Here is a 22,478-nt window from a genome sequence, read left to right as displayed (position 1 = left end):
TAAGTCAATCCAGTCAGGCTCAGTGAAGGGGAAGAAAACTGTACCGTTGTATTTATGCAGATGGGAGGACTGTGTTTTCTTTGACAGAGGATGATAAGCTGGAGGGCAGCAAAAACACAGGCTGAAACAAAACTAACCCTTTAGCCCCCCCCCCCCCCCCCCCCCCCCCCCCCCCCCAGCTATTATGGTTGCTTTAGACTGCCAGACCTGCATGGTTTCGAAGTGGTGGTACTCGCACCTGCTCTTATACTAGACTTCAAAAGCCTAGAGCCTACAATACATACCACTGCCAGTGTGTTCTCTATTCATATCAGCACTCACAGCCTCTGGAAGAGAAGATTGACAGCTCTGCTTTCCTGCACTGCCTCTGCCAAGGGCATTACAACTGACAAGGTTGAGGGATTCATTCCATATTCTCTCTGAGAACAATCGGCAGGCTGGAACTAATCATTGAGCGCATTAACTTATCAACTCCACCAGGTGGAGCCAGAAATACCATCAGAGCTTTGACAAGCCACTCAGTTTCCTCTAGCGCTGTCATGCCACCTCAAACGCTCCTTTTAGGCAAAGTATCTGTAACATTGACTTAAAATAGGCTCAACCACAGTATTTCATGGTTCATTGAACTGATGTTTTTTCATTGTGCATATGAAATGGTATGCTATTATACTGCAGTGCTGTCTTAAGAGGGTGGACCAAGATGTGCACTAATGATGTCACTGTGTGTGTGGGCTGTAGCCAGCAGAGGAGTGAAGGTGTACACGGGGCTGAAGCCTCACTTGGTGTTTAGTACCATAAAACTTCAGTGTGCAAGAACAATCCAAGTTCATCAAATTTTATCATTAAGCAATCCCTCCCTCATTTGTACTGTATGCATCCAAAATGTAGACCGATTGTGTTAAGTATCTGGGAAGATGTGCATTTTTATTTAAAATTATTGTATTAATGTGACAACAGAAGAGGAACATAACTTACATATGGAATATGGAAGAAATATGGAAAATCAACTTTCTTTCATATGGGATTTTATAGTGTGAAGATTTCAACCATATCATTTGTTTTTGTCCTCATGTATTGAAGCAGACATTAAAGAACATCTCTCCTTGTTTCCTGCCTGTCTATACCGTCCTATCTAATAAAAGTTAAGATGCAAAAACAAAAAATCATGATCTTTAAAGTTACTTTCTGCTTTTACAAATTCACACAAGCTGACCTCTAGGATCGTAGTTAGTACATCTTGACATCCCTGATGCTTTATGTGGTCAGAGGTGCAACAGACTCTAAACTGTAAACCTGAAGAGGTCAGTAAAACAAGGATTTTCAGCTTGGTGTCAAATATAGTAGTACACTGTGTAATCAGCTGCTGCTCTTTACTACTTGTATAACATTCATGAAATGTCTGGGGCACCCCCATAGCTCACCTGGTTCAGCGTATTAAGGCTGAATCCTTACTGCAGCGGCCCAGGTTCAATTCCAGCCCAGTCCTCTTTCTGCATGTTATTTCCCCCGCTCCTCCCATTCATGTCTCTCTCTGTAGTTGTCACTATCCAATAGAGGCAAAAATGCCCGAAAAAAAAAACCATTCATACAATGTCCAATCATCAGTTTACAATACACATTAAAATCCATCCAACTTTCCGTTCAGAACAGAGAAACGTGTCACATACTGAGCTCAGCTGAATACCGTATATTTGATTCCTTGGATGTGTCCAATTCCATAGTGTCACAAACCTACAGCGCCAAATATATCATCTATGTCATCCTGGATGTCACAGTCGGTGGTCTGAGGTGTCGCCTGGTATGTGGTCCTGTTTATTTGGTCGTCCCCTGACAGTCCAGACACTGATAACTCTGTTCTCTTCCTTCGTCTCTTCAGCTGTTTCTTTTTGACACCGGTTCTTACTGCTGAAGACTTAAATCGACTCCTGAGTGAGTGAAAACGCGCTCTCCGGTGAGCATTCCTCCTTGTTGCAGCAGAGGAACGACAGGTTCTTGGCACTGACCCTTCAGGAGTTGAAGCCCAGCAAGCTTCCTGTCTGAAGGTCCGCAACGTCCTCTGGACACTGGGGATGAGGAAAAAATATATAAATATGCACCATTATTATTAGTCACAACTGTGTCACAGAATCAACACCTCTACACATAATGGCCACTTTATTAGGTACACCTGTACAGTCTAATGCAATCCAATTCTATACATTTCTGACAATGTCACCAAAAAAGTGAACATTAGGAACTGTTGTATTGAATTACATTACATTGCACAGCTGTACCTAATAAAGTGGCCACTGAGTGCATATTCTGCAGTGTTGCTCTTACTTGTAACCTGCTGCCTCTAGGCATTTCATCCTTTGGCACTTTAAACGCAGGAAGCTTAAGAGGCATTTTTCCTTTTCCATTTTCTGGGATCTGCACCACAGAATCATTTCTTCCAGATGGGTGGCCATGTCTGCGAAAGTAGTAGCCTCTCTCACTTGTTTCTTGAACTTTTGTTTCTCCTCAGCCTTGTGTGTTTCCTGCGGGAAGGATTTGCTCTTGGGTGGCAAAATGATGTAATCATTAGATAGGACGATTAGGTGACAACACTTAAATATTCTGGAAATAATAGAAGAATGAATAAATATTTCATCTGGTTTGCTCACACACCTCTGTAAAGTTCCTGAAAACCTTCAGGAAAGGCTTCAGGTCAGTGTCAAGAACTATACCTGCAAAAAAAAAAAATAATAATAATAATAATAAAAGTAGTGTAAATAGTCTCAGACAAAGGTTCATATAAAATAAGCACAGATATATGCAAGCATTTTGCATGTTACACTACTTTTTCTTTGTGTACTGAACAATTACCATAAATACATATTATATATAATATAAAATAAGATTATACATTATAATAGTATATTATTATAAACTACAGTATGTTAATAAAAACTGAGTGAATTAACCAGACAAAAAGGCACATGTCCTTCTGGGCAGTGTCATCTTACTGCATTAAATGCTTCGTACAGAATACAGAACACTGAAGAAACTCCACACCTCTTTCAACAGCAACACCCAAGTCTTCTTTAACCTTCCTCGTCCCTCCCTGGCTCTTGACTTTAACGGAGGCTTTCTTCCGACTCTGCGGCTGCTTCTTGTGAGCTGGATCGTGTGCTGGCAGTAAAAAAGCATCAGAGGGACCCAGGAACTGAGCCATATCTGCTGGCAGGGAGAAGTCTGTGAGGAAGGACATGGGCTGGGCGTTGGCTACTTCTCTGAGGAGCACCAGGAGCCACTGATACAGAGTGGACACGCTGAACAGGATACCGCGGAAAATTACCCTGATGGAGCACAAAGGCAGGTACATTTAGATTGCGGAAACAAACACAAATCAAACTATTTAAAACACATTTTTTTATAAATCTTGCAGCAATTTAGAGCCACCAACATGGACTAAGTTATAATTCTGCATCTTCTTGCATTTTTCAGCCTTTTTAGATGCGACAATGAGGAAGAGCACTCACCAGAGACGACTGAGCATGCTGGTTATCACCATATTCAAAATAATAAACTCCTCCCATTTCATCTGCTGCTTCGAGAGTCTGAGGCAAATATCTCTTAAGGGCAAAACCCATGAGGTGACAGCAAGAAGGACAAGCTTAGTCAAGCTAGCTTTAGTCAAGCTTAATTTACACAAAGGGATCCACAGTTGCAGCAACAACACATCAGATCTTCAGTCAGATTACTTTTCACATTTCTGAACATCTGGAAAGGATACGAGAAAGCTCTGCTGCAGCGATTCAATGTGCAGCTCATCAGCTGGGCGGCTCCCAGCACTTTGAGACAGAGCCACTCCAGCATGGGTTGACTGGGGACATCACACTCAGCAGCCTTGATGCTCAGTCCTCTAAACACACACACACACACACACACACACACACACATCTCATTTCAGTGAATAAACAGATAATTACATTTTCCCAACATTCAACTAAAGGCATCAAATGCTGTGATGTGTGCTTTTAAAGAATTTGAAGTTGCAAACTACCACTGTTTAACTGATCTGCCATAGAGCCAATAGAGGAAGGCATCAATAGTGCTGGCCATTCGATGGCTCAATAATCTTCAGTACTTCCTCTCAGTGCTTACAACCTCTTGCCAGTGCTCTTATGCAGGTTTTCCTATAGAAACATACTGGCACTGTTCGATATGTAAATGAGTCTGTTTTTCTCTTCATTACATAAGATCCTTGAACTTAAAAAAATAAAAGCCCATGATTTTATTAATTAGGCTCTGGTACTTTTTTTAAAACTCTGAAATGTAAAATTGCATTTGTTTTGTTTTGTTTTATCTTTTAGCTCCTGAATGTTACTGTACCACACAAAACGCACACATTAGAAATGTCCTGACCTGCTGATGTGGTGCATGAGCTCATCAAGAAGAAATGATTGGTCTGTAACGGTTATGTAAAGTATGATCAAGCTCCAGAGGTTTGATTGTTTCACCGTATTGCAGTAAATTTATGCCAGCTTTCACATATATTGTGAGTCATAAATAGCAAAGTCTACATTTGATGCTGGCTGGTGTGATCCTAAACAACCAGCACATCATCACACTGAACCAATAAACCTTTCAACCTACCTTTGGATTTTAGTGGGACACAGCTCTGTCAGCTCCTGAAGAGCAACATCAAGCTTCATGCTCTTCAGCCTGTTTATGCATTGTTCTACCTGTGAGAGATACGCAGAAAATGTGACATGACACATACACATCAGTAAGTGACACCTAAATGACATCAAGACTGAAAAACATCAACAATCACACATCCTGTGGTGGCCAGATGTGGACGCTTCATCCAGTACTCACCTGCTTTAAGCCTTTGAACGTCTTGTTGCCTTTGGAGCTGTTATTTAGGATGTACAGCAGCTCGTAGAGAACTCGTATCTCCGTTTGAAGAATCTCACTGCGAAGTAGCTTAAGCACCTTCTCATTTTCCACCAACAGGGTTTTAACCTTAGCATCTGCATGACAGCAACAACACTCAAACATCACAATTCAACCAATGACAATAACAAAATACAACATCAACACTGCGGAGGGTGGATCCGTGCCCTCCCACGTGGGTTGAAAGCAGCACATCTACAGTGTCTTTAGCGCCCCAAACATCACGTAACACAGTCGACAGATTTAGCTAAGTAGCATCTGACCAGTGTCTCGTACCTGTTGTTGAGCTGAAATGTATACGGACAATAGAAACGGCACCAGGAAAGGGAATGTTTACCCTGTTCCACGGCTCTCCTGCCATGCTTCCCTGCGTAAAAACATGCGGAAGTCAGGCAGCCAATTGTATTCGAGTAAATATAAACGTCAGAGGTCGCCTTAAAGGCACAGTACACACAGTGAAGTGGCTGCCTCACAATAACTTGTTAGTGATTGAAACAACTGATTTTGGGATCTCGTGTTCACACTGAGTTCAGTTACCATGGTAACTAAAGCACCTGTAAAGAAAGAACTGAGTAATTCCTACCTTATATATATATATATATATATATATATATAAAAAGACAAAAAAACTTGACCGCATTGTGTAAAAACATATATCCTTTATTTAACTAGAACAAAACAAAACAGAGAAGATAAAGAAAACAAAAACCTGATAACATACATTAATCTATGCTCCCTGCTCACTCAACCAGGTGATGACTTGTGAGTTCACTTCATCCAACACAGAATCCTCTGACCTTCCCTTCACTGTCAGTCCATGGTTGCCTCCTGTCAGCCAGAAAACCTCAACTTCAGCTTTCATTTCTTTTAAAATCCCGTCAAAAAGAACCTGAGCAAAGACAGAAAGCAAAATCACTACTGTGGCACGTCAGGTCATTAAAACAAACATAAAATCATACATACATACATACATCAGGCTGGGACAATGGAAACATTAGAATACAGCACATGTAATATGGCAGGCTGTCTTGTATAAGATATGTAAGAAGAAGATATATAGATATAATAATATAAATCATCAGAGCATATACTGTATATTACAACTAAAGATATGAGAATAATGAGAAAAAAGATATGTAACTTAACGCACATACACATATGTAAATACAAAATGAAAATCCTACAAGTATATGTCTGAAATTGCAGTCAAACCATAATAAAGATCCCCCAAACATCCTTACCCTATCACACATGTTGTCCTCAGTGCCTGACACAAACAGCACAGGCATGTGTTCAGGCAGCCCCCTGAGATCTTCACTGCGCTGTCGATGGGATTGTGTCTGTCCTGGGGGGTGCAGGGGGAAAGACAGGCACATGACGCCCTGCACTGCATCCTCTGATCCGTCACTCAGCTGCCTGGCTAAAGCTGCAGCAGCGCGACATCCCATTGACCTGCCTGTAGACAGGTCACAGAGACAAGATATCATGTTCAGTGAGTGCTGCATTTTATGTTGTAGTCTTTTATAGCAATGCACAACATTGACAAGCTTGGCAAGACCCGAAAACATGTATGGTCAGATTGACCAACACTGAAAATTATACTGATACTTTTAAATTCTATTGCTATACAATGTGCATCTAGTTTTCAAAAGTTCAAGAGTCATTTTTAACATTTCTACTGTTGTATTGTTCATTGAATGTCCCGAAAATTAAACATGTGGTGACTGTTTCTCATATTAAACACTGTATCTGTTTAACACCAGTTGTCTTGTATTGCCCAACTTGATTTACTGCTGGTTGGCTTTGACTAGTAAGGTATGCAGTCATTGTATTATTATTGTAATGCAAACTCATGCACACAAAAGTGGCATACTTATGTATCTAATTCACGTGATGTAAAGCAAACCCTATTATTGCTGCTTACCTCCCACGAATATGTGCTGTATGGTAAACTTCTGTAGTGATTTCAAGTAGTCCTAGGGAGAAAAACAGCATCTCATTGATTCTGAGCCCGTTGTAGCACAGAAATACTATTTATTGTATGGATAAAATGGTGACTGCTATTTCTGCAATGTATGAAAATGCTTACCCACACAGCGTGGTAAGCTCTCACTCTATAACCCAAGTTTAAACCTTTGCATGTGAAGCGGAGACAGAGGAAGCCATCTGAAGCCAGGGCATGTGCCAGAGACACCAGATGTCTGAAGTTCATGTCTCCACCCGCCCCATGTGTGAGAATGACGGCTGTATGAACGTCTTTTACTGAGGCAGGGAAACACAAGGCGACGTCCAGAAACTTTGTCCCAAATGGCACCTTCACCGTGTCCTGAAAGCCGGTAAACAGTCAGTGAGCACAATCTCCAGACTTCATTCACGAAAGCACTTTTCTGCCCCGTTAACGTTAAAGCTCATTCATTGTTATATGAGCAACATTTTCCAGCTTTTCCGTTGAAATTAGTTCGCTTCTTCCTAATTACGTTACGCCGTTTCAATTAAAGCAATTAAAGTATAACGTTAACAGCTTAAGTTATTGTTATACCGAGCTAGCTTGCTGTGTCTTTCAGAGCTATATTTGTTTCGTGGAATTTCGGGTACTCTCTTGTTACACCGCTCTCTATACTTAATTTGAACTCCAACTTTGGTTCATATCATATCTTGTTAAAAGGTTTTCACTTGCAGTTGCTAATGTTAGATATTCACCTCGTCAAACTTGTCCATTGAATGTGTTTCTTCCCTGAAATCCCAAGCGGAACCTGACTGCACGTGACTGACACCTGCTGTTTAGGAGTGGTCATTGCTTCGTTGCTAAATGACAACATCAATGCTCCCAGTCAGCAGTAAAAACAATGGCTTGGCTGTGCTCAGGTGGTTTTCTTTTGTTTGCCTTGTTCAAGATGCTCAAGATGTTCAATGCTTTAACAGTGGGGTTGTGTGTATGTGTGTGAGTGTATAATACAAAAGTAGAAAAAAAAAATCTCCGACGTACAAAAAGACATATTTATTTCAAAAATGAGATAATGTGAGATTCATATCAAAGTCATACAATTAATTCACACTCTGAAAAATGATTTGGCAGTACATGAGATATGAACGATTGCTCTGTAACTGGGTGACAGGTCAATCAAAGTTCATCCTTTGCCTGAAAAAACAAAAAAAAGGATTCATGTTAGGATCAGAAGGAGTGGAAAATGTGCCAGCTTACAAAACAAATTATTAATTGGCTTTGTTTGAGCATGTGGGAAGAATTGTGAGCCATCAGGAACTGAAATAATATAATTTGTAAAAAGAGCAGCACACTTATGTACAGCAGTTTGGTCTAAATTTTCACTAATTAAAACTTGAATGTTCACATTCAAGTACAGTTTACTTTAATCATATTTAAAGCTCCCACATATCCATTTGTCGCCTGTCACATCTGTTAGGGGCAGACAATTTACAACGTTATCATTGGTGACATCACATAATTCCCAGCATTACTCCACCCACCTCCAACTCTAATCAGCCAGAGTAATTGAAAGCACCTGTGTGAGTGTGCAGGGCTTTTAATGCATGCAGTGGCACCTTACATACACCAGAGGGAGCCACACTCTATAGAATGGCGTGGTCTGCCTTGAAGCTGAGTGGTACCAAAGTTTTAAATGTTAATACTAGTATTTTGTTTCCCAATTATTATTATTGCCAATGAAAAGCTTAAACCCTAGGTTTAAGTTGTACTACATGCATGTTAAACAGGTTTTAATGGACATCCTTTATTCACCCAGACCGTGGTATAAAATGATATACTGTATAGCGTCAGGCAAGGCAGAAATTCATCTGAGTTGTCCTTAGTATATCCTGTCAAGTGCAAGTTTGTGATTTACAACCTGGAGAACAACACAAAGCAGCAGCTTTTGACGTCAGTGGGTCTAGACTCTACTGGTGTAATCCTGTATGCTGAGGTGAGGCGAAACAATACACAAGTCACTCTGATGCAAGGGAGACTTAACAGTGTCCCTTACCCTCGTCCTGTGGCAGGAACACGGGAACAGGTCATCACTGGGCTGCTCGACAAGCTCCATGTCTTCACGAATCTGTGGCTCTGTGACCTGGAGTTTGGCATACTCCTACAAGAAGAACGTTGAGCTTACCGAGAGAGGATTGAAAGGCAGGGGAAGTACATCCTGACAGCAAATATGCAATTAGAACACATTTCTGCATGATGTGATTCCATTTTATTCAGAGTCACATTAATAAGGCCACACAGTGCCAATGGAATATACCCCAGTGTGACAGTATGATGAGGGAGTGGGGTAATATTTATTCAACACATTAATAACTTATTTTCAGTACCTTGAGTTTTTCAATAGGTCAATTTATATAACTCTGCAAGTGTAGAAATGTTACCTGGAAAAGTTTGTAGTAGTAACAAAATATGCTGTCTCCATTAAGATAATTACGGGCAAACTGCTGACCTGCCAGTGCAATTTTCTTTGCCTGAAAGACAGCAAGAATTAATCACTGCAACACAGACAACAGAACATTTACTCCATTCTCACAAAATATTACAAAGTTATTAAAAGAGGCCAATAAATCCAAAAAATCCAGTGAATAGAATTAAAGGTCATAGCATTTACTGCCAAACTTAATGCGCCATCACCTCTTCGTCGTGGTCACGTGCCCACTGGATCTTTTCCAGCAGGTCTCCAAGGTCCGCCCTGATCGGGATGTAGTGCTCCCACGGCCGAAGCTCGTTGTAGAAATGCTCGTAGTAGCCAGAATCCTGCTTTAAGACCACACTGTCGCCTGCCAACAGGTAAGGCAGTCGATACGCTGCCACAGTGCCGTCAATGTTTATTTGGTACTTGTACTGTGGACATGGTAATGAAATAACAATTAATGAACAATTGCATAATATAATTAAAGACATTTTATGTATTCATTAACTTGGAAAGCAGCCATGCTGGAGCACTCTCACCTTAAAAAAATCAAAGAAAGAGACATGTTTGACCAGCGGCCCGTAGAGGCTCTCGTCGTGTTTGAAGAAGAAGAAGTTGGTAAAGGCAGCATCTATCATGTTGGGGTGAGCTCTGGAAAGCTTGACCAGCTCCAGACGTTCCTGACGACTGTCCCGACCCCTCCAGAAGGCTGTGGCATTCTTCTCTGGCCACGGTGGCCCTGTGTTGGCCTGCACGGACATCATGTCCAAACTTACCCTGTTATTAATAAAGTTATTAATCTTGAGTTAGTTATGGTCTCTATCTATCTATCTATATCTATCTATCTATCTATCTATCTATCTATCTATCTATCTATCTATCTATCTATCTATCTATCTATCTATCTATCTATCTATATATATATATATATATATATACATACACACACACACACATACACATATAACAACATGCAGAATTGCAGAATCATAAGGAGGACATTAAGACAGTGATTAGAACCTCAAAGTCATGCATATATAAATAATGTCATGTCAGCTACGCCTCAGTGCCTATAAATGATATATATGTATAATTTTCCTGGAGCATAAAGTGCTTTACCAGTTCATTGTTGCAGTGAATAAAATATATTTTTGTCATTCAGAGATCAGCAGCTACAGATGACGCTGGATACACCTGGTGAGCGAGTATCACTCATTATGAGGTTAGAATTTCTGCAGCACAAAAATTCAATGTATACGTGATATGGAGAGCTGTTTTTCTGGCTCAATCTACATGTAAAATAAAATATTTTCCAGCAATCTTTTTTTGCTGTTGCACACCAATTGGCCATCTTGCACTGCATAAAAATTCATGAAGCAACGCTGAGGAAGTAATGAGCATCGCAACACAGGTTTATTTTGGTTCCATTATTCAGTGTGCACTGTGACAGTGTCATGGTGTGGTCTTTATACACAAGCATACTTGTGTCCCCATTGTCATCTGCTTAGGGAAAAGGAGCTTTCCATGACAATGATCCTGCTACTACTACTGCAAGCTGACTACGGCTCCCATCCTCCACTAAAAAGCAAGCTACCAACAAAAGATAGTTATTCAGTGGTAGCTCACATCGTAGACTCTTGTAAAGACTTAATAATATTGCTAACTCTGCTAACTCCTTAGCAAACTGAGTAATATTTAACAGTTCACAAATCTTTTAGCTTAATTCAAAACATGTTTGTGTTATGGACACACAGCCTTACCTTCCCATGGTCTCAAGGACAGACTCAGTCAGATCATAGGTGGGCATGACAATATCTCTGGTGTTGTTAGAGCCACACCAGGAAAAGATGGGATGAATCTTCTCAGAGGGTTTCCTTTTCTCCAATGGCCAGTCACCCAGGTTAACAAAAAACTCCATATCAGGGAGCCGCACCTGGACACAACACCGTAGAGAGGGAAGTATGGAGTATGCTCTTCTTTAACAAGTAAAGGGAAGCACTATCCATTAAAAAAGAATATTATGAAGAAGATAACATAATAGAAGAAACACTACTGCCTCCTCGTGCTTGCAAATTCATGAAAATGATGTGCATTGTTGTGCATGGAAGTTTAAAAAAAGTCATGTCATGTCTAGTTTTTTACAGCAAGTGACGAATGTAACTTATTAACAGCGTGTTAATGATTAAAACTGTTCAAATGTTTCAGTATTACACAGACACAGTTAAAGAAGAGCTTACCTTTCTGGTGAGTGACAGCAGGATGGCATCCATAAAGATTCTGAAACCTACATGCTCTCCAAAGGTTTTAACATGGACCTAAAGAGAAGAGAAAACTATATCAACATCAAAACATCAAAGGAGTAGAGCAGGAATTAACTTTTATGCTTAACTGCAAACTCCATCCACTGATGAAGACCTTGTGGTATAGTTGAAAGCTCTGGAAAGCTAATAAGTGGATTGAATTGCCTTTCGTGTGTATCAATGGAGTTATTTCAGAGTTACAGTTGCAGAAATGTGTGTTTGTTTGGATTCTACACAGAGCTCATTTTGTAAGTGGATACTCAACCTGCCTCAAAACATAACAAAAATTACAATAGGACTATAAATCACAGCTAATAACTTACTGGATGTTCCCAGGTAATGCTAGCACTGTGCCAATAGGGCTTTAGACGTATCACTATTCCAGGAGCCTAGATTGACGTCCACAGTGGTATTTTGAGAAGATTGCACCCTTGAACACCTGGCTGATGGACTGTTCTTACAGGTGTGTCACATAGCTCCGGGCTCTCCTGGCCACCTTTACATTATTACATGACCCTAATTACTATTCAGCCTGAAGAAATTCTACCCTTTATTACCATACTACCCTTTGGTCGTGCACCTATTTGAAAGAGAAACTGGGGATTTTTTGTAAAATGACTTGCTTGTTAACTGCCATGGTGATTCTGTTATTTATTGCTATCTTGTTGCTCATTTCTTCCTTTCTGGTGTCATTGGTGTGAGGTACCTTGTTGTCTTTAATAGTATAGTGACAGAGGCTTTGTCTCTGTCCAAAGCGCTGTGGGATCTCCCGCGAGTTGCGATCTGGGTCGACACTAGCGTAGAGGGCCAGGTCCGTGTCTATCTGGGGGAAGGACTGAGGACAGTGCATGTGGGCCTCCCATACTGAACCACTGGGCTCGGGACAGTCACAGCCCTCATGGTAGACTGGGCCTGTGGAGGAAAAACACATCATTAAGATCCTTCCACCTGCCATAAACATGCACAATCACTTACTGGAGCCAGAAAAACACAAATCTCATCCTAAAACATATTTTGTAGGCAGCTTGGACTGTGTTCTACCTTTGAGAATGAACGGTGACTTGGCGACATGCTTGCTCTTGAGCATAATGTAGATGTGAAGGTCTGTGTAGGTGGCATACATCCTGTAGCGCACCAGGAAGGAGCCATCCTGACGATCCAGGACCTGGATCCAAATCCTGGTGAACTGCTCCACTGGAGACACAATCTTCACTTCAAAGGTCTTCTCACCAGGTGATGTTGTTAAACTGTAAGGGACACAATATGGAGAATATGCAACGTCGGACAGACTCAAAAAGATTTTTCTCCACCCAACAGTATGTATTTTTGATATTGTTTGGGTTTATTCCTTTCAAAGGACTCCATTTTTGTAAGAGTCTTAAACAGAAAATAGTACTAGAACAGATGAAGCTTTTCATATATAAAGATAATAACATATTTAAAACTCACCATAATATATTTATTTTTTATGCTAATTTGGCAGTTGCTCAAGAGTTACTTTAACTTCCAAATATGATCATGTAAAATAAGCACAAGTATTTAATTATTAGATACAGTGAACATGTAATTCCTTTAATTGAATGTGATACTTGCCCAAATATTTGAATGTAAAAGATGTTAACTTCCCATCTGAGAGACCAGCACCTGGAATTTAACATTTTATTTTCCTAATACCTTCATTGTAAATGCACAAGTTGTGCATTAAAACAACAAGTCTGTTTCCTGGCTTCATGCTGCTATTGTCTTTCTTGTGTACCAGCAGACAACAATAATGTAGTTTTTTGTTGTAGGCATGAATGGAAGTGAGAAAGTGATATCCATCTTGAGACCCAAGGCATGTGTGAAAGTGACACCCAGTAAGCAGCTACACACAGAGTGGGATATCTTGGGAGCTTTTCGATGAAAGGGGTTGTTGAAGGTTGTCTAACTCTTTCTCCCGGGGGCGCAAACTTTCATGTCTGCTCTCTCATTACTGACTAGTTTTAAATTTCAACGTGGTTGAAGATTTACTACGTTGTCCTTTCTTAATAGTCACGCTGTCCTCAGGTGCTAATAGAAATACAGTAACATTGTCCTGGGTCAACTAAATTGGAAGGAGGTTATGTTTTTACTTGCCTGTCATTTTGCAACTAGGACATCTCAAAAAGAACCAGCCTCAATATGAGATATTTTATTTTCATTTTTCTAAAAATTAGGTGCATTGGGAAAAAAATGGGGGTTGTGTTACATTTGAGTTCATTCATTTCTTGGATGGAAAACCAGACATCTGGGCTTTCAAGGTAAACAGACTAACCCAAAATGTTCCTAGAAAAACCAACACAGAAGAGGCTGTATCTTTGCTAATTGGAGAGTTGTTCAGTTTTACTCTTACTACACACTGTAGTTTTCATTAAATTAACAGGCACAACTCTTATGTCTTCTGGCTCTAACACAACCATTTATTTACATAAATAAAACAAGTTAAAGAAATGATTTTCATTTACATAAAAACTGATCTGTTTTACTATATCACCTAAACCACTGTACAAATTCCAAAGCAGGATGCTACGTGGAGCACTTGAAAGCAGCACAGCTTGCCAATAAACTTTTACAGGTTATTGCGACTGGAAAAAAACATATTAGCTATAACAAAGGTGGGTAGCAGGCCTAACTGTTACTTACTTGTTCCCCGAGCTGTCCACTGCCTGTATGTAGAAAAATCGAGCTGGAAGGACAATATTTGCCTCCAGTCCAGGTCCCCATACTAAAGTTTTTGCAGCGCTGGGTACCGAGTCCGCCTGAGCCCCCGGGTGTTCGTGTCTGAACAGATCCAGACCGAAGAGCAGCAGCAACCACGAAAGTGGTCTAAGAGACATGACTGTCCACCGTTGACTGTCCTGAAACGTTAGCCGTTACCTTTCTCCCTACAGACGTTCACTGCCCAAATGTGCCATTGTTGGTTTAAAAATGTGCAAACATTACTGTAACGTTAGGTGACGTTTTAACGTTAATTCGCCCCGTTTCCATTTGGAACAGCACAATTCAGCGGTGGCATTGCTAATGGCTTTGTCAGGCTAACATACGCACACAATTTAGTTATTTTAATATGCCCTCAGTCAGTGATACCGAAGTTCTTAGGTGATACGAAGGTAACCGTTAGCTTGTTCCTAAAACCTTGTACAGTTTAGTAAACTATCTGCTGAATGAACAGGAGGCGGGATAAGCACGCCCGATGCAGCTATCTGATTGGTCGCCACTTCACCAAATCTTGGTTTGATTGGCTGGCTGAGCAATCTGATCTGACTGTGATTGTACAGAAATCCGGAAGTTCTTTGGTGGCCTTTGGTACAGGCAGGGCATGATGCTCATGATGCTTATGAATGTAATGGTACTATCAATGAGGCTTATTTTTATAGGTTTATTCAGTGTGATAAATTATTGGAAGCATGGAAATGTATCTAATAAAATCAATGCACAGAATCCAAACATTCCCCTTCTCACTGTCCTACAATGTTTTCAGTGGTAGAAGAAGTATTCATATATCCTTTCATTTTTTTATTGCTGATGTATTCATGTGTTAGCAGTATTTCAACTGATGTAGTTAGTCGAGGTGGAACCAATTTCAATTATGTTATACACTGTTGTGCAATTTAATTCTAACAATAGATAATGCCATTTGTCAGCTCATGTTTTGTATATAAAATCATCATTTGTAGAATAACTAGAAGTCAAATAAATAACAGAAAGTATATACAATACTTCATTCTGAATTATAGTGTAGTAGAAGTATAACTGGAGTAGAAGTATAAAATGGCATTAAATTGAAATATTCAAGTGAAATACCTCAGATTTGTACTTAAGTCCATGTACTTTTCCACCACAGAATATCATGATTTGGTGGAAAGTGCAGGAAGTTACAACTGTAATTGAATCAAACTATCTAAAATGTTCTAGGCCCACACTAATATTTGAGACTTGATATAAATGTAGGAAAAGGTAATTATTATAATTATTATAATAAAAATAAAACCAGGCAAAGCACTTCCCTTCTGGGTGCTGCTGGCCAAACTAATTGAGAATCACAGATGTGAAGATGATGCCTTGATGATCCTTTGTAATGCAGTGAGAAACACCACCTTGTGCTTCGTACAAAACAGCAGCTGATTGTGGGCCAGTGAAACAGAGCTCTCAACTGTGTACATCAATCAATGTTTATTTCAGTTTGCTTTTGCATCAACATGTTTTCAGTTCTTTTTTGTCAAGTAATTTCTATTACACTAGTATAATATCAATAAGAACAAAAAGTGGTAGAATCCATTTAAATAAGACAAACTTTGCTGCCATCATTGAGAAAACCAGAGAAATGCTTTTTCAGGATACTACAGTGTGAAGAACTACAGAGTTCCAGTGATTAAGACAGAGCCAGAATACCAGATACAGTACCAGCAGTAACAGGTACAACATATACAGAGAAAAATATCCCAAGAATGTCTTCATCTTTTAGCGTTTTTTTGTTTCACCTCTCTCCCAAGATTGAACTGTACAGTTAATATAAAAACCAAAAACATACTAACAAAACACCCTGTCAGTAGAAGTCAGTTTTTTTTTTTAGTTTTATTTAGGTTTTGTTTTTTGTTTTTTTGTCTGTTTTCTCTGCCATTGAAAGAACTGCACTGAACACAAATCTCATTGACGGTACAGAGATAGGAGAGAAATTGATTTCTTTTTTGTTGTTGACATGTTTAAGATTGAATCAAATCATGTGTGAATCCTGAAATCCACATGGCACTGCGTTAGGATTACAGGTGACTTGAGTTTTGTGAAAACAAATGGGTTTTGAAGGCCATTTAAGCCTGACAGGAAGTAGGCAGAAATGACTAGCAATGCAGATAGATTCACTTGTGTCTGTTATTTTTTGAGTGTGTGCCACTGTGCATATTTTTTGTGGGAGTGATCAAGGGGCATATGTGTTAATGCTCGTGTGCATAAAGGCCTGATGTGTGAGAGATGGACATCAATAATCCTCTGTTTGGTTTTTCAGATCAATTCAAGATACAGACAAATACACAAGTACAAAATATCCTCCTCGGTTAATGCTGTTTGCCCGTGTCATGTGGCTACCCATTTGACATGTACAACACAATCACAATATGATACACAACCATGTATCATGAAACATTTGTTGTTTTTAAACATACAGTAGCCTTCAGTTGAGAGGCCATCACCATCAAATATAGGACTGCAACGAGAGGATATCATAGTCATCAAGAACAATATTGAACGAAAGAAAGAACATATTTGCCTTCAGTTGAAATCGTTGCAAATGTTTTACACATGTACATAGTTTCTTCACTGACTCACATCTGAACATCACTGAAAAAGAAATACTGTTACTTCTCCTGAACCTTTTACTGATAAAGCGCTCACTTGGGAGCTGGTGGCGATTGAATGGGCGTGACTCCAGCTCCTCTTCGTGCCCCTGTCACAAAAGACAGCGCCAATCGTTTAAAGTATTGTTAGTGATTGTGACAAGAGGATTGCTCAGGTTTGACGCTGAAAAACACAAAAACCAAAGACTGAAGTGGAGAGAGATGGGAGGGTGTCATTCATTTTTGATTGCTTTGGCAGAGAAAGAGTCCTGTTGTTTAACATTTGTGGCACTCTTTCTCTCTCTCTCTCTCTCTCTCTTTCTCACACACACACACACACACACACACACACACACACACACACACACACACACACAACCTAATGGCTCACTAAACTTGTACATCTGACAAAGGCAGCTAAAGACAACTGGTGAACCAGCAACAACCAAAAAAATAAATAAAATAAAAAACACCCTCATATTTATTTTTTTCCATAAAGAAAACGGACTTATTTGACTGATAAATGCCCTCTATGGCCAAGTGCTATGTCTCATCTGTTCTGATCAAACAGGAAACATATGATGACTACCACATATTAGCTCTTTATTAGTAAGTTTACAGTGAGTGGATTCACTCATCTTGTTTTTTTATGGCACGTGAATAGTATATAGGTTCAAACTATAGATATAAACACACTGTGTCCAGAGTACGCTTTGAACACTCCCAGCCTTTGCATACGTCTCATACCAATCTGTTCTCTGTTTTCACACAACTTTAGTTGGGGAGTGAGATAATCCTCATCATCGTTTAATGCTTTTTGTAAGTAGCAGCAGCCGAAAAGTGAAATTAAATCAGTGTGATTAGACTGTGCAGAGATAAGTGGAAATACTACTGATTTGTGTTTGCATTGTGCAGCCCAGAGTAATTGGTAAGAAGAACATAGTTTTAGCATTAGTCTAAGTGTGTGTAGAGAAAGCTAACTATGTGCATCTATTATTGTGGCAAGTAATATTTGCTGAGACTAAGAAAAAAACATTTCAAATGAATCAAAAAGAAAAATTAAAAAAAGGGAAAGGAACACAAGTTTTGGCTTAATAGCAATGCAAGTATACATTTCCCTTTTTATATATAGTTTTTTGTCAATATTTCAAAAAATATAAAGTATTTCATAGTTTCTGTTGTTGGCTTACATCATTAAATAAAACTTTTTATTTTTGTATCTCTTGTTAAAGTAGCATGCTGCTTTTTAATATGGCAGTTGGATATTAATTAATAGTCATCCATTTTTGTTTCATGCATTTCTTGTTGGTTTCTTACCTTTTGGGTATCTACACAGTGAGTTCCAGAAAACCCAACCACACACACACACACACAAACACACACACATACACACACACACACACACACACACACACACACACACACACACACACACATACAGAGAGACAGACTTGTTGGATTTTTCCAGTTTCATTTTCAGTCCTTCAAATGCCGCCTTTTCACTACATGTCTAGACCTGGAACTAGCCCATTCTCGTCCTTCAACAATGTGACGGTGTCGTACATATAGCCAGTCCGGAAGCCGTAAAAGACAAAGTCACTCTTGCGTCTCTTTAATTGCTCTCATTTGAAGAGTGAACGTCCCTGTCCCGGCACAAAGTTCCCAGCAGTCCAAGGGCAGCCTCGGCCCTCTGTCCTGCTATTAGAACTGGTACCACTTCTTGTCCTTGCACTTTAGCATCAGCTGTAAAAAAGACAAAGTCACATACCGACCATGGTGAGGAATAACAAGATGTCACTGGTTCATTTCCAGTATGGAGCATGGAGTTCTTTGGAATGAGACCACATTTTATTTTGCTAACATGAACAAAAATTTAATTACATTAGTTATTTATTTATCATACACTTGGTCGTGACTAAACATTCTGTTTATGAACTCTCAATAGACTTGTTTTACCTCATGAGCGTGTTTGGAGAAGGTTTCTGCACTGGTCATCATCAGGGCGGTTCGCTCCTCCAGCTCCCCCAGCCTTTGGCCTCTTTCGTCCAGAGCAATGCGGGCCCGCGCCAGATCCCCCACCACTCCACTAGCTGCCACCTTCATGCCCTCCACCCCCACCTGCCCAGGGATGTGCTGGGCCAGACTCCGAGAAGCCTTGCCAGCTGCTGCCTCACCAACTGCCAACAATATCAGGTAAAAAAAGACGGAGAAAATGACGGGAGAGAAATTAAGCACAATCTGGGTTAATGTTATGGCTATGATGAATTTTTAACTCTCTGCTAGTTGTACAGTGCCTTCTAGATACTGATTAATCAATTACATGTGAAATGTTTTGGTGGATTAGTGCACACTAGAATGAAACCCTTCATATAGGAAAAAAGAGAGAAAAGACAAAAAACGCACAGAGCTCCTCCCTGTCGAAGGTATGGGCATTTCCTCCAAAGAAGCCCTTTAGAAAGCCTCTGTTCTGGGCTTCAGGTGTTTCTATTGGTGTAAACAGCTCTCCCAGCATCTCCTGGAATGAATGAAAATGAGAAACAAAAAGAAGAAATTCAATCAATACAGTTTGTCTAAAACATTTCATTCCAATTCTGCAGCACAGATGTATTGCAGATGTTTGTTGATCGTACACTTGTCCTCACTGAGGCAGGGTGGGGTCAACGTTTTCTTCACTTTCTCTTCCCTTTATTACTTTCGTGAAAACTACCACAGTGTCTAGGAATATAACTGTGTGATCATGTTGGTCTTTCTGTAAATTGACTCGATGACAGGGGAGAACCAGACCATAATCTGAGTACCTACTGTTGCCTGCAGGTGGCACTATAGCTGCATCATGTCACAAGCTCCACTGACGTCTGTTATCATTAGTGACGGTGCAGTGATGGCTCTTAAGAATAAACACATCTATGAATATAAATATGCTCATGTCTACATGCCCACATACACACACACTGTACAGGGTTCATACAGCATTTTAAGAGTAAAATTCAAGCACTTTCAAGGTACCTAAACCATCTAAATTGTTACTATAAATACAATTGCGAAAAATATGTTTACAGAATTCCTTTATACCCACAGCATTCACTGTATATTGTCCCTTTGATCTTGATTATTTAATGCATACTGAGACGCCAGAAGACAAATGTTTGGTTTACATATGTGAGGGTAGATGTAACACCAGATTATGTTGAAAATCAAAAATCAAATTAAAGGAGTAGATTCAAATTAAAGCACATTCCTAACCCTGTATTTATAATTTTATATATTTTATAATTTTCTGAAACTGGAGTGTTTATTGAACCTTCTGACAAATAAAAAAAAAAGAAATTACATATCAATTTGCATATATGAGTTTTAATTTGTATCATTTTTGTACAAAAACATATAAAACACAAAATTTTTAACCCATTAAACTTTGAGTTTCAATGCCATCCTTTCTCACATCAGGGGGCACACTAGAGGTTGGCCTTTTGTGGGGGGGGGTTCCTCCTGCTTCTGGAGAGGACAGTGGTCTGCCATACTTGATTTTGCCCTTTCCTGCACTTGTGAGAGCGGTGCCAACAGCAGCTTGAAACCCTCCCAGGGGCATGGGTATCTGCCTGGGCTTCAATTTCTTCTGGTGCACTGCATGTGTCTGATTGTATACTTCAGGTTTTTCAGGAAAAACAATATCACACTGATGATGTAGAGGTCTCAAAAACTCATGTATCAAATATGATACACTTGGCGTTACAGGGCTAACCTTGAAAGAATAACGCTTACATTTTTCCAATCTTTCAAGACTTTGTACGAACCCTCACTGTAAAACCAAATCCACACGATCAGCCCAGTGGAGGTTAAACCACATTTGACAACAGTGACATTTCCCTTCGATGGCCTCTGTCAGCTCCGGGCTTCACCAAGGGTGGGAATAATGGCACCGATACTTTTCTCAAATCAGAACCAAATGTGAGATGAAAAGATATGAAATTATAACATGACTTAATGTGTACATCATACATGCATTAATTGCTTGCATAAAACCAAAAGGCAAAGCTCTGAGACATTTTCCACATCACAGAGAGAGACAGATAAACAGACTGATATACATATATAGGTTAGATAGATGGACAGATAACATCCAAACTGCATTGCTCACCTGCAGGTTGTCACACATCTCCTGGCTGTACATAATTCTCTGGATCTCTGTCGGGGAGCTGAGATATAGTGCCTGCCCCCCGTTGGTGAAGCAAAAGGTTCTTGCAATGCGCATGTCTGTCAGAGGCAGGTAATTGACATCCATCAGCGGTCTTAGGCTGGGCAAACTGTGTGCAGAGCGAGAAGAATAAAAGACAAGTTAGTTAATAAAATTGTAACCTGTAAAGTAGAGCCAAATCTGGGCAATTCGATTATAGAAAAGATAATAATCTTGATTCTCAAATTCAACTATTAATTGTGCAGCAACATTTTAGCAGAAGAAGAAATACTTCAAATTGAGAATGCAGTATATAATTCGTTTAATTCTGTGCACAGACTTAACACAACATCTGACAAGACAGACAACAGAAAGAAGCTTGCAGTTTGTCACATGTTTTGAAAACAGATGACAGCTTGAGGTTATACCTGAGCGTCATGACGTGTCCGTTAGCACAGAAGCAGGCCAGGCACACGCTGTTACACACAGACACCACGTCGGCTCGCAGCACAAAGGATGACTCTGTGATGTTGTGGACAAAGAGGCAAGACTGCGAGGGCATCAAGAATACTTTGGCCTGCCTCTCTGAGCACACCACGGCCAGATGTCCCTCTCCGCAGGTGTCCTGGGAGGATGACGGCGAAAAGTTGACTAGCTTGCGCCTCCGCGGTCTGTCGGGGTCCTCGGGGGCATTGAGGTCACGCCAAACCTCATAGGGGCTCTGAATGAGCGCTCCCATGCAGTCCAAGAAGCCAAAACGCAACACTGAGCCCTTCAGCATCAGGACCGTTCCTGGGAGTGTTTGGGGAGAGACAACAGAAGGATGGCATGAAGTCTAAAACAAATATTTGTAAAGCACACATTACCATGAGCCAGAAAGGTGCTAAGTGCAAAAAATAGCCACATTTAGCCACATTAACCACATTTGTTATCTAAGCTTTTGATCAAACAGACCTTCAGAGCGTGACACACATGAGGATTAATAAAGAGTCTCTTTTCATTGTCATCAGTCCTATTGTTTTGGGGGTTTTTTTTCTCTTAAATTGAGATTAATTGAATTTAACATGTAAATTTAAGTGAGACTGAGGATGTCAGTATGAATGCTTGATGATCACAAAGGTTCATATATTCAGTTTTAGGAGTCTAGTATAACCTGTATTCTGCTGTTGTCTACTAGGTAATCTATTATTTACACATTCACTGGAGTTGGCTGCCATTTCTTTTTTAACATTTACTGCATAAGTAACAATCTACTATCCACATGAAATCCACAGGAGCACTATGAAAACACACCAGGAGAGTTCAACAACATTTTTCCCTT

At 40.0% G+C, this 22,478-nt stretch overlaps 4 protein-coding genes across 5 annotated transcripts in view; all 4 read right to left on the bottom strand.

Annotated features, from left to right (window-relative positions):
- Positions 1 to 1,008: 1,008 nt before the first annotated feature.
- nepro (nucleolus and neural progenitor protein) lies at positions 1,009 to 5,281 on the bottom strand. The gene is made up of 9 exons (XM_070914854.1): positions 5,197 to 5,281; positions 4,843 to 4,997; positions 4,618 to 4,706; positions 3,755 to 3,883; positions 3,501 to 3,578; positions 3,034 to 3,317; positions 2,647 to 2,705; positions 2,320 to 2,534; positions 1,009 to 2,063 (listed from the first exon to the last, which is right to left on the bottom strand). The coding sequence occupies exons 1-9, from the start codon at positions 5,279 to 5,281 to the stop codon at positions 1,724 to 1,726; spliced, it is 1,434 nt and encodes a 477-aa protein (XP_070770955.1). The 3' UTR covers positions 1,009 to 1,723.
- Positions 5,282 to 5,584: 303 nt separating this feature from the next.
- On the bottom strand, positions 5,585 to 7,672 carry tex30 (testis expressed 30). Its single transcript, XM_070914855.1, has 5 exons — positions 7,621 to 7,672; positions 7,010 to 7,246; positions 6,845 to 6,896; positions 6,162 to 6,376; positions 5,585 to 5,809 (listed from the first exon to the last, which is right to left on the bottom strand). Exons 1-5 carry the CDS (start codon positions 7,636 to 7,638, stop codon positions 5,648 to 5,650), a joined length of 684 nt encoding a protein of 227 aa, XP_070770956.1. The 5' UTR covers positions 7,639 to 7,672; the 3' UTR covers positions 5,585 to 5,647.
- A 267-nt stretch (positions 7,673 to 7,939) lies between these two features.
- Positions 7,940 to 14,490, bottom strand: poglut2 (protein O-glucosyltransferase 2). Its single transcript, XM_070914885.1, has 10 exons — positions 14,297 to 14,490; positions 12,677 to 12,882; positions 12,342 to 12,547; positions 11,573 to 11,650; positions 11,096 to 11,268; positions 9,875 to 10,112; positions 9,557 to 9,766; positions 9,304 to 9,393; positions 8,919 to 9,023; positions 7,940 to 8,059 (listed from the first exon to the last, which is right to left on the bottom strand). Exons 1-10 carry the CDS (start codon positions 14,488 to 14,490, stop codon positions 8,042 to 8,044), a joined length of 1,518 nt encoding a protein of 505 aa, XP_070770986.1. The 3' UTR covers positions 7,940 to 8,041.
- A 4,194-nt stretch (positions 14,491 to 18,684) lies between these two features.
- The window catches only part of stxbp5l (syntaxin binding protein 5L), a 120,902-nt gene continuing 117,108 nt past the window's right edge, over positions 18,685 to 22,478 (bottom strand). For both annotated transcript variants that reach the window (XM_070914314.1, XM_070914315.1), the window contains 5 exons: positions 21,586 to 21,949; positions 21,122 to 21,287; positions 19,387 to 19,498; positions 18,940 to 19,160; positions 18,685 to 18,726 (listed from right to left, as the gene is read on the bottom strand). In XM_070914314.1, coding sequence (XP_070770415.1) covers positions 18,685 to 18,726; positions 18,940 to 19,160; positions 19,387 to 19,498; positions 21,122 to 21,287; positions 21,586 to 21,949 — 905 coding nt within the window. The remainder of the gene's footprint in view (positions 18,727 to 18,939; positions 19,161 to 19,386; positions 19,499 to 21,121; positions 21,288 to 21,585; positions 21,950 to 22,478) is intronic.

Source organism: Enoplosus armatus, chromosome 11 (genome assembly GCF_043641665.1).
Source record: "Enoplosus armatus isolate fEnoArm2 chromosome 11, fEnoArm2.hap1, whole genome shotgun sequence".
NCBI lineage: Eukaryota > Metazoa > Chordata > Actinopteri > Centrarchiformes > Enoplosidae > Enoplosus > Enoplosus armatus.
Note: the sequence above shows the minus strand (reverse complement) of the source record. Positions and strands in the feature narration are given on the sequence as shown.

Bases quoted from the DNA above. Each gene is read 5' to 3' on its own strand.
- tex30 (XM_070914855.1), bottom strand. The intron at 6,897-7,009 runs GTAAGCATTTTC...TTTTCTCCCTAG, and splicing joins GAGCTTACCACGCTGTGTGG to GACTACTTGAAATCACTACA. The intron at 6,377-6,844 runs GTAAGCAGCAAT...ACCTGTCTACAG, and splicing joins ACAGCACATATTCGTGGGAG to GCAGGTCAATGGGATGTCGC.
- poglut2 (XM_070914885.1), bottom strand. From the start codon at position 14,490: ATGTCTCTTAGACCACTTTCGTGGTTGCTGCTGCTCTTCGGTCTGGAT. The intron at 12,548-12,676 runs GTAGAACACAGT...TTTCCTCCACAG, and splicing joins GTCACCGTTCATTCTCAAAG to GCCCAGTCTACCATGAGGGC. The intron at 9,767-9,874 runs GTGAGAGTGCTC...CCATGTCCACAG, and splicing joins CTTTCTTTGATTTTTTTAAG to TACAAGTACCAAATAAACAT.
- nepro (XM_070914854.1), bottom strand. From the start codon at position 5,281: ATGGCAGGAGAGCCGTGGAACAGGGTAAACATTCCCTTTCCTGGTGCC. The intron at 4,707-4,842 runs GTGAGTACTGGA...TATCTCTCACAG, and splicing joins CGTTCAAAGGCTTAAAGCAG to GTAGAACAATGCATAAACAG. The intron at 2,706-3,033 runs GTGTGGAGTTTC...TTTTTTTTGCAG, and splicing joins GGGTGTTGCTGTTGAAAGAG to GTATAGTTCTTGACACTGAC.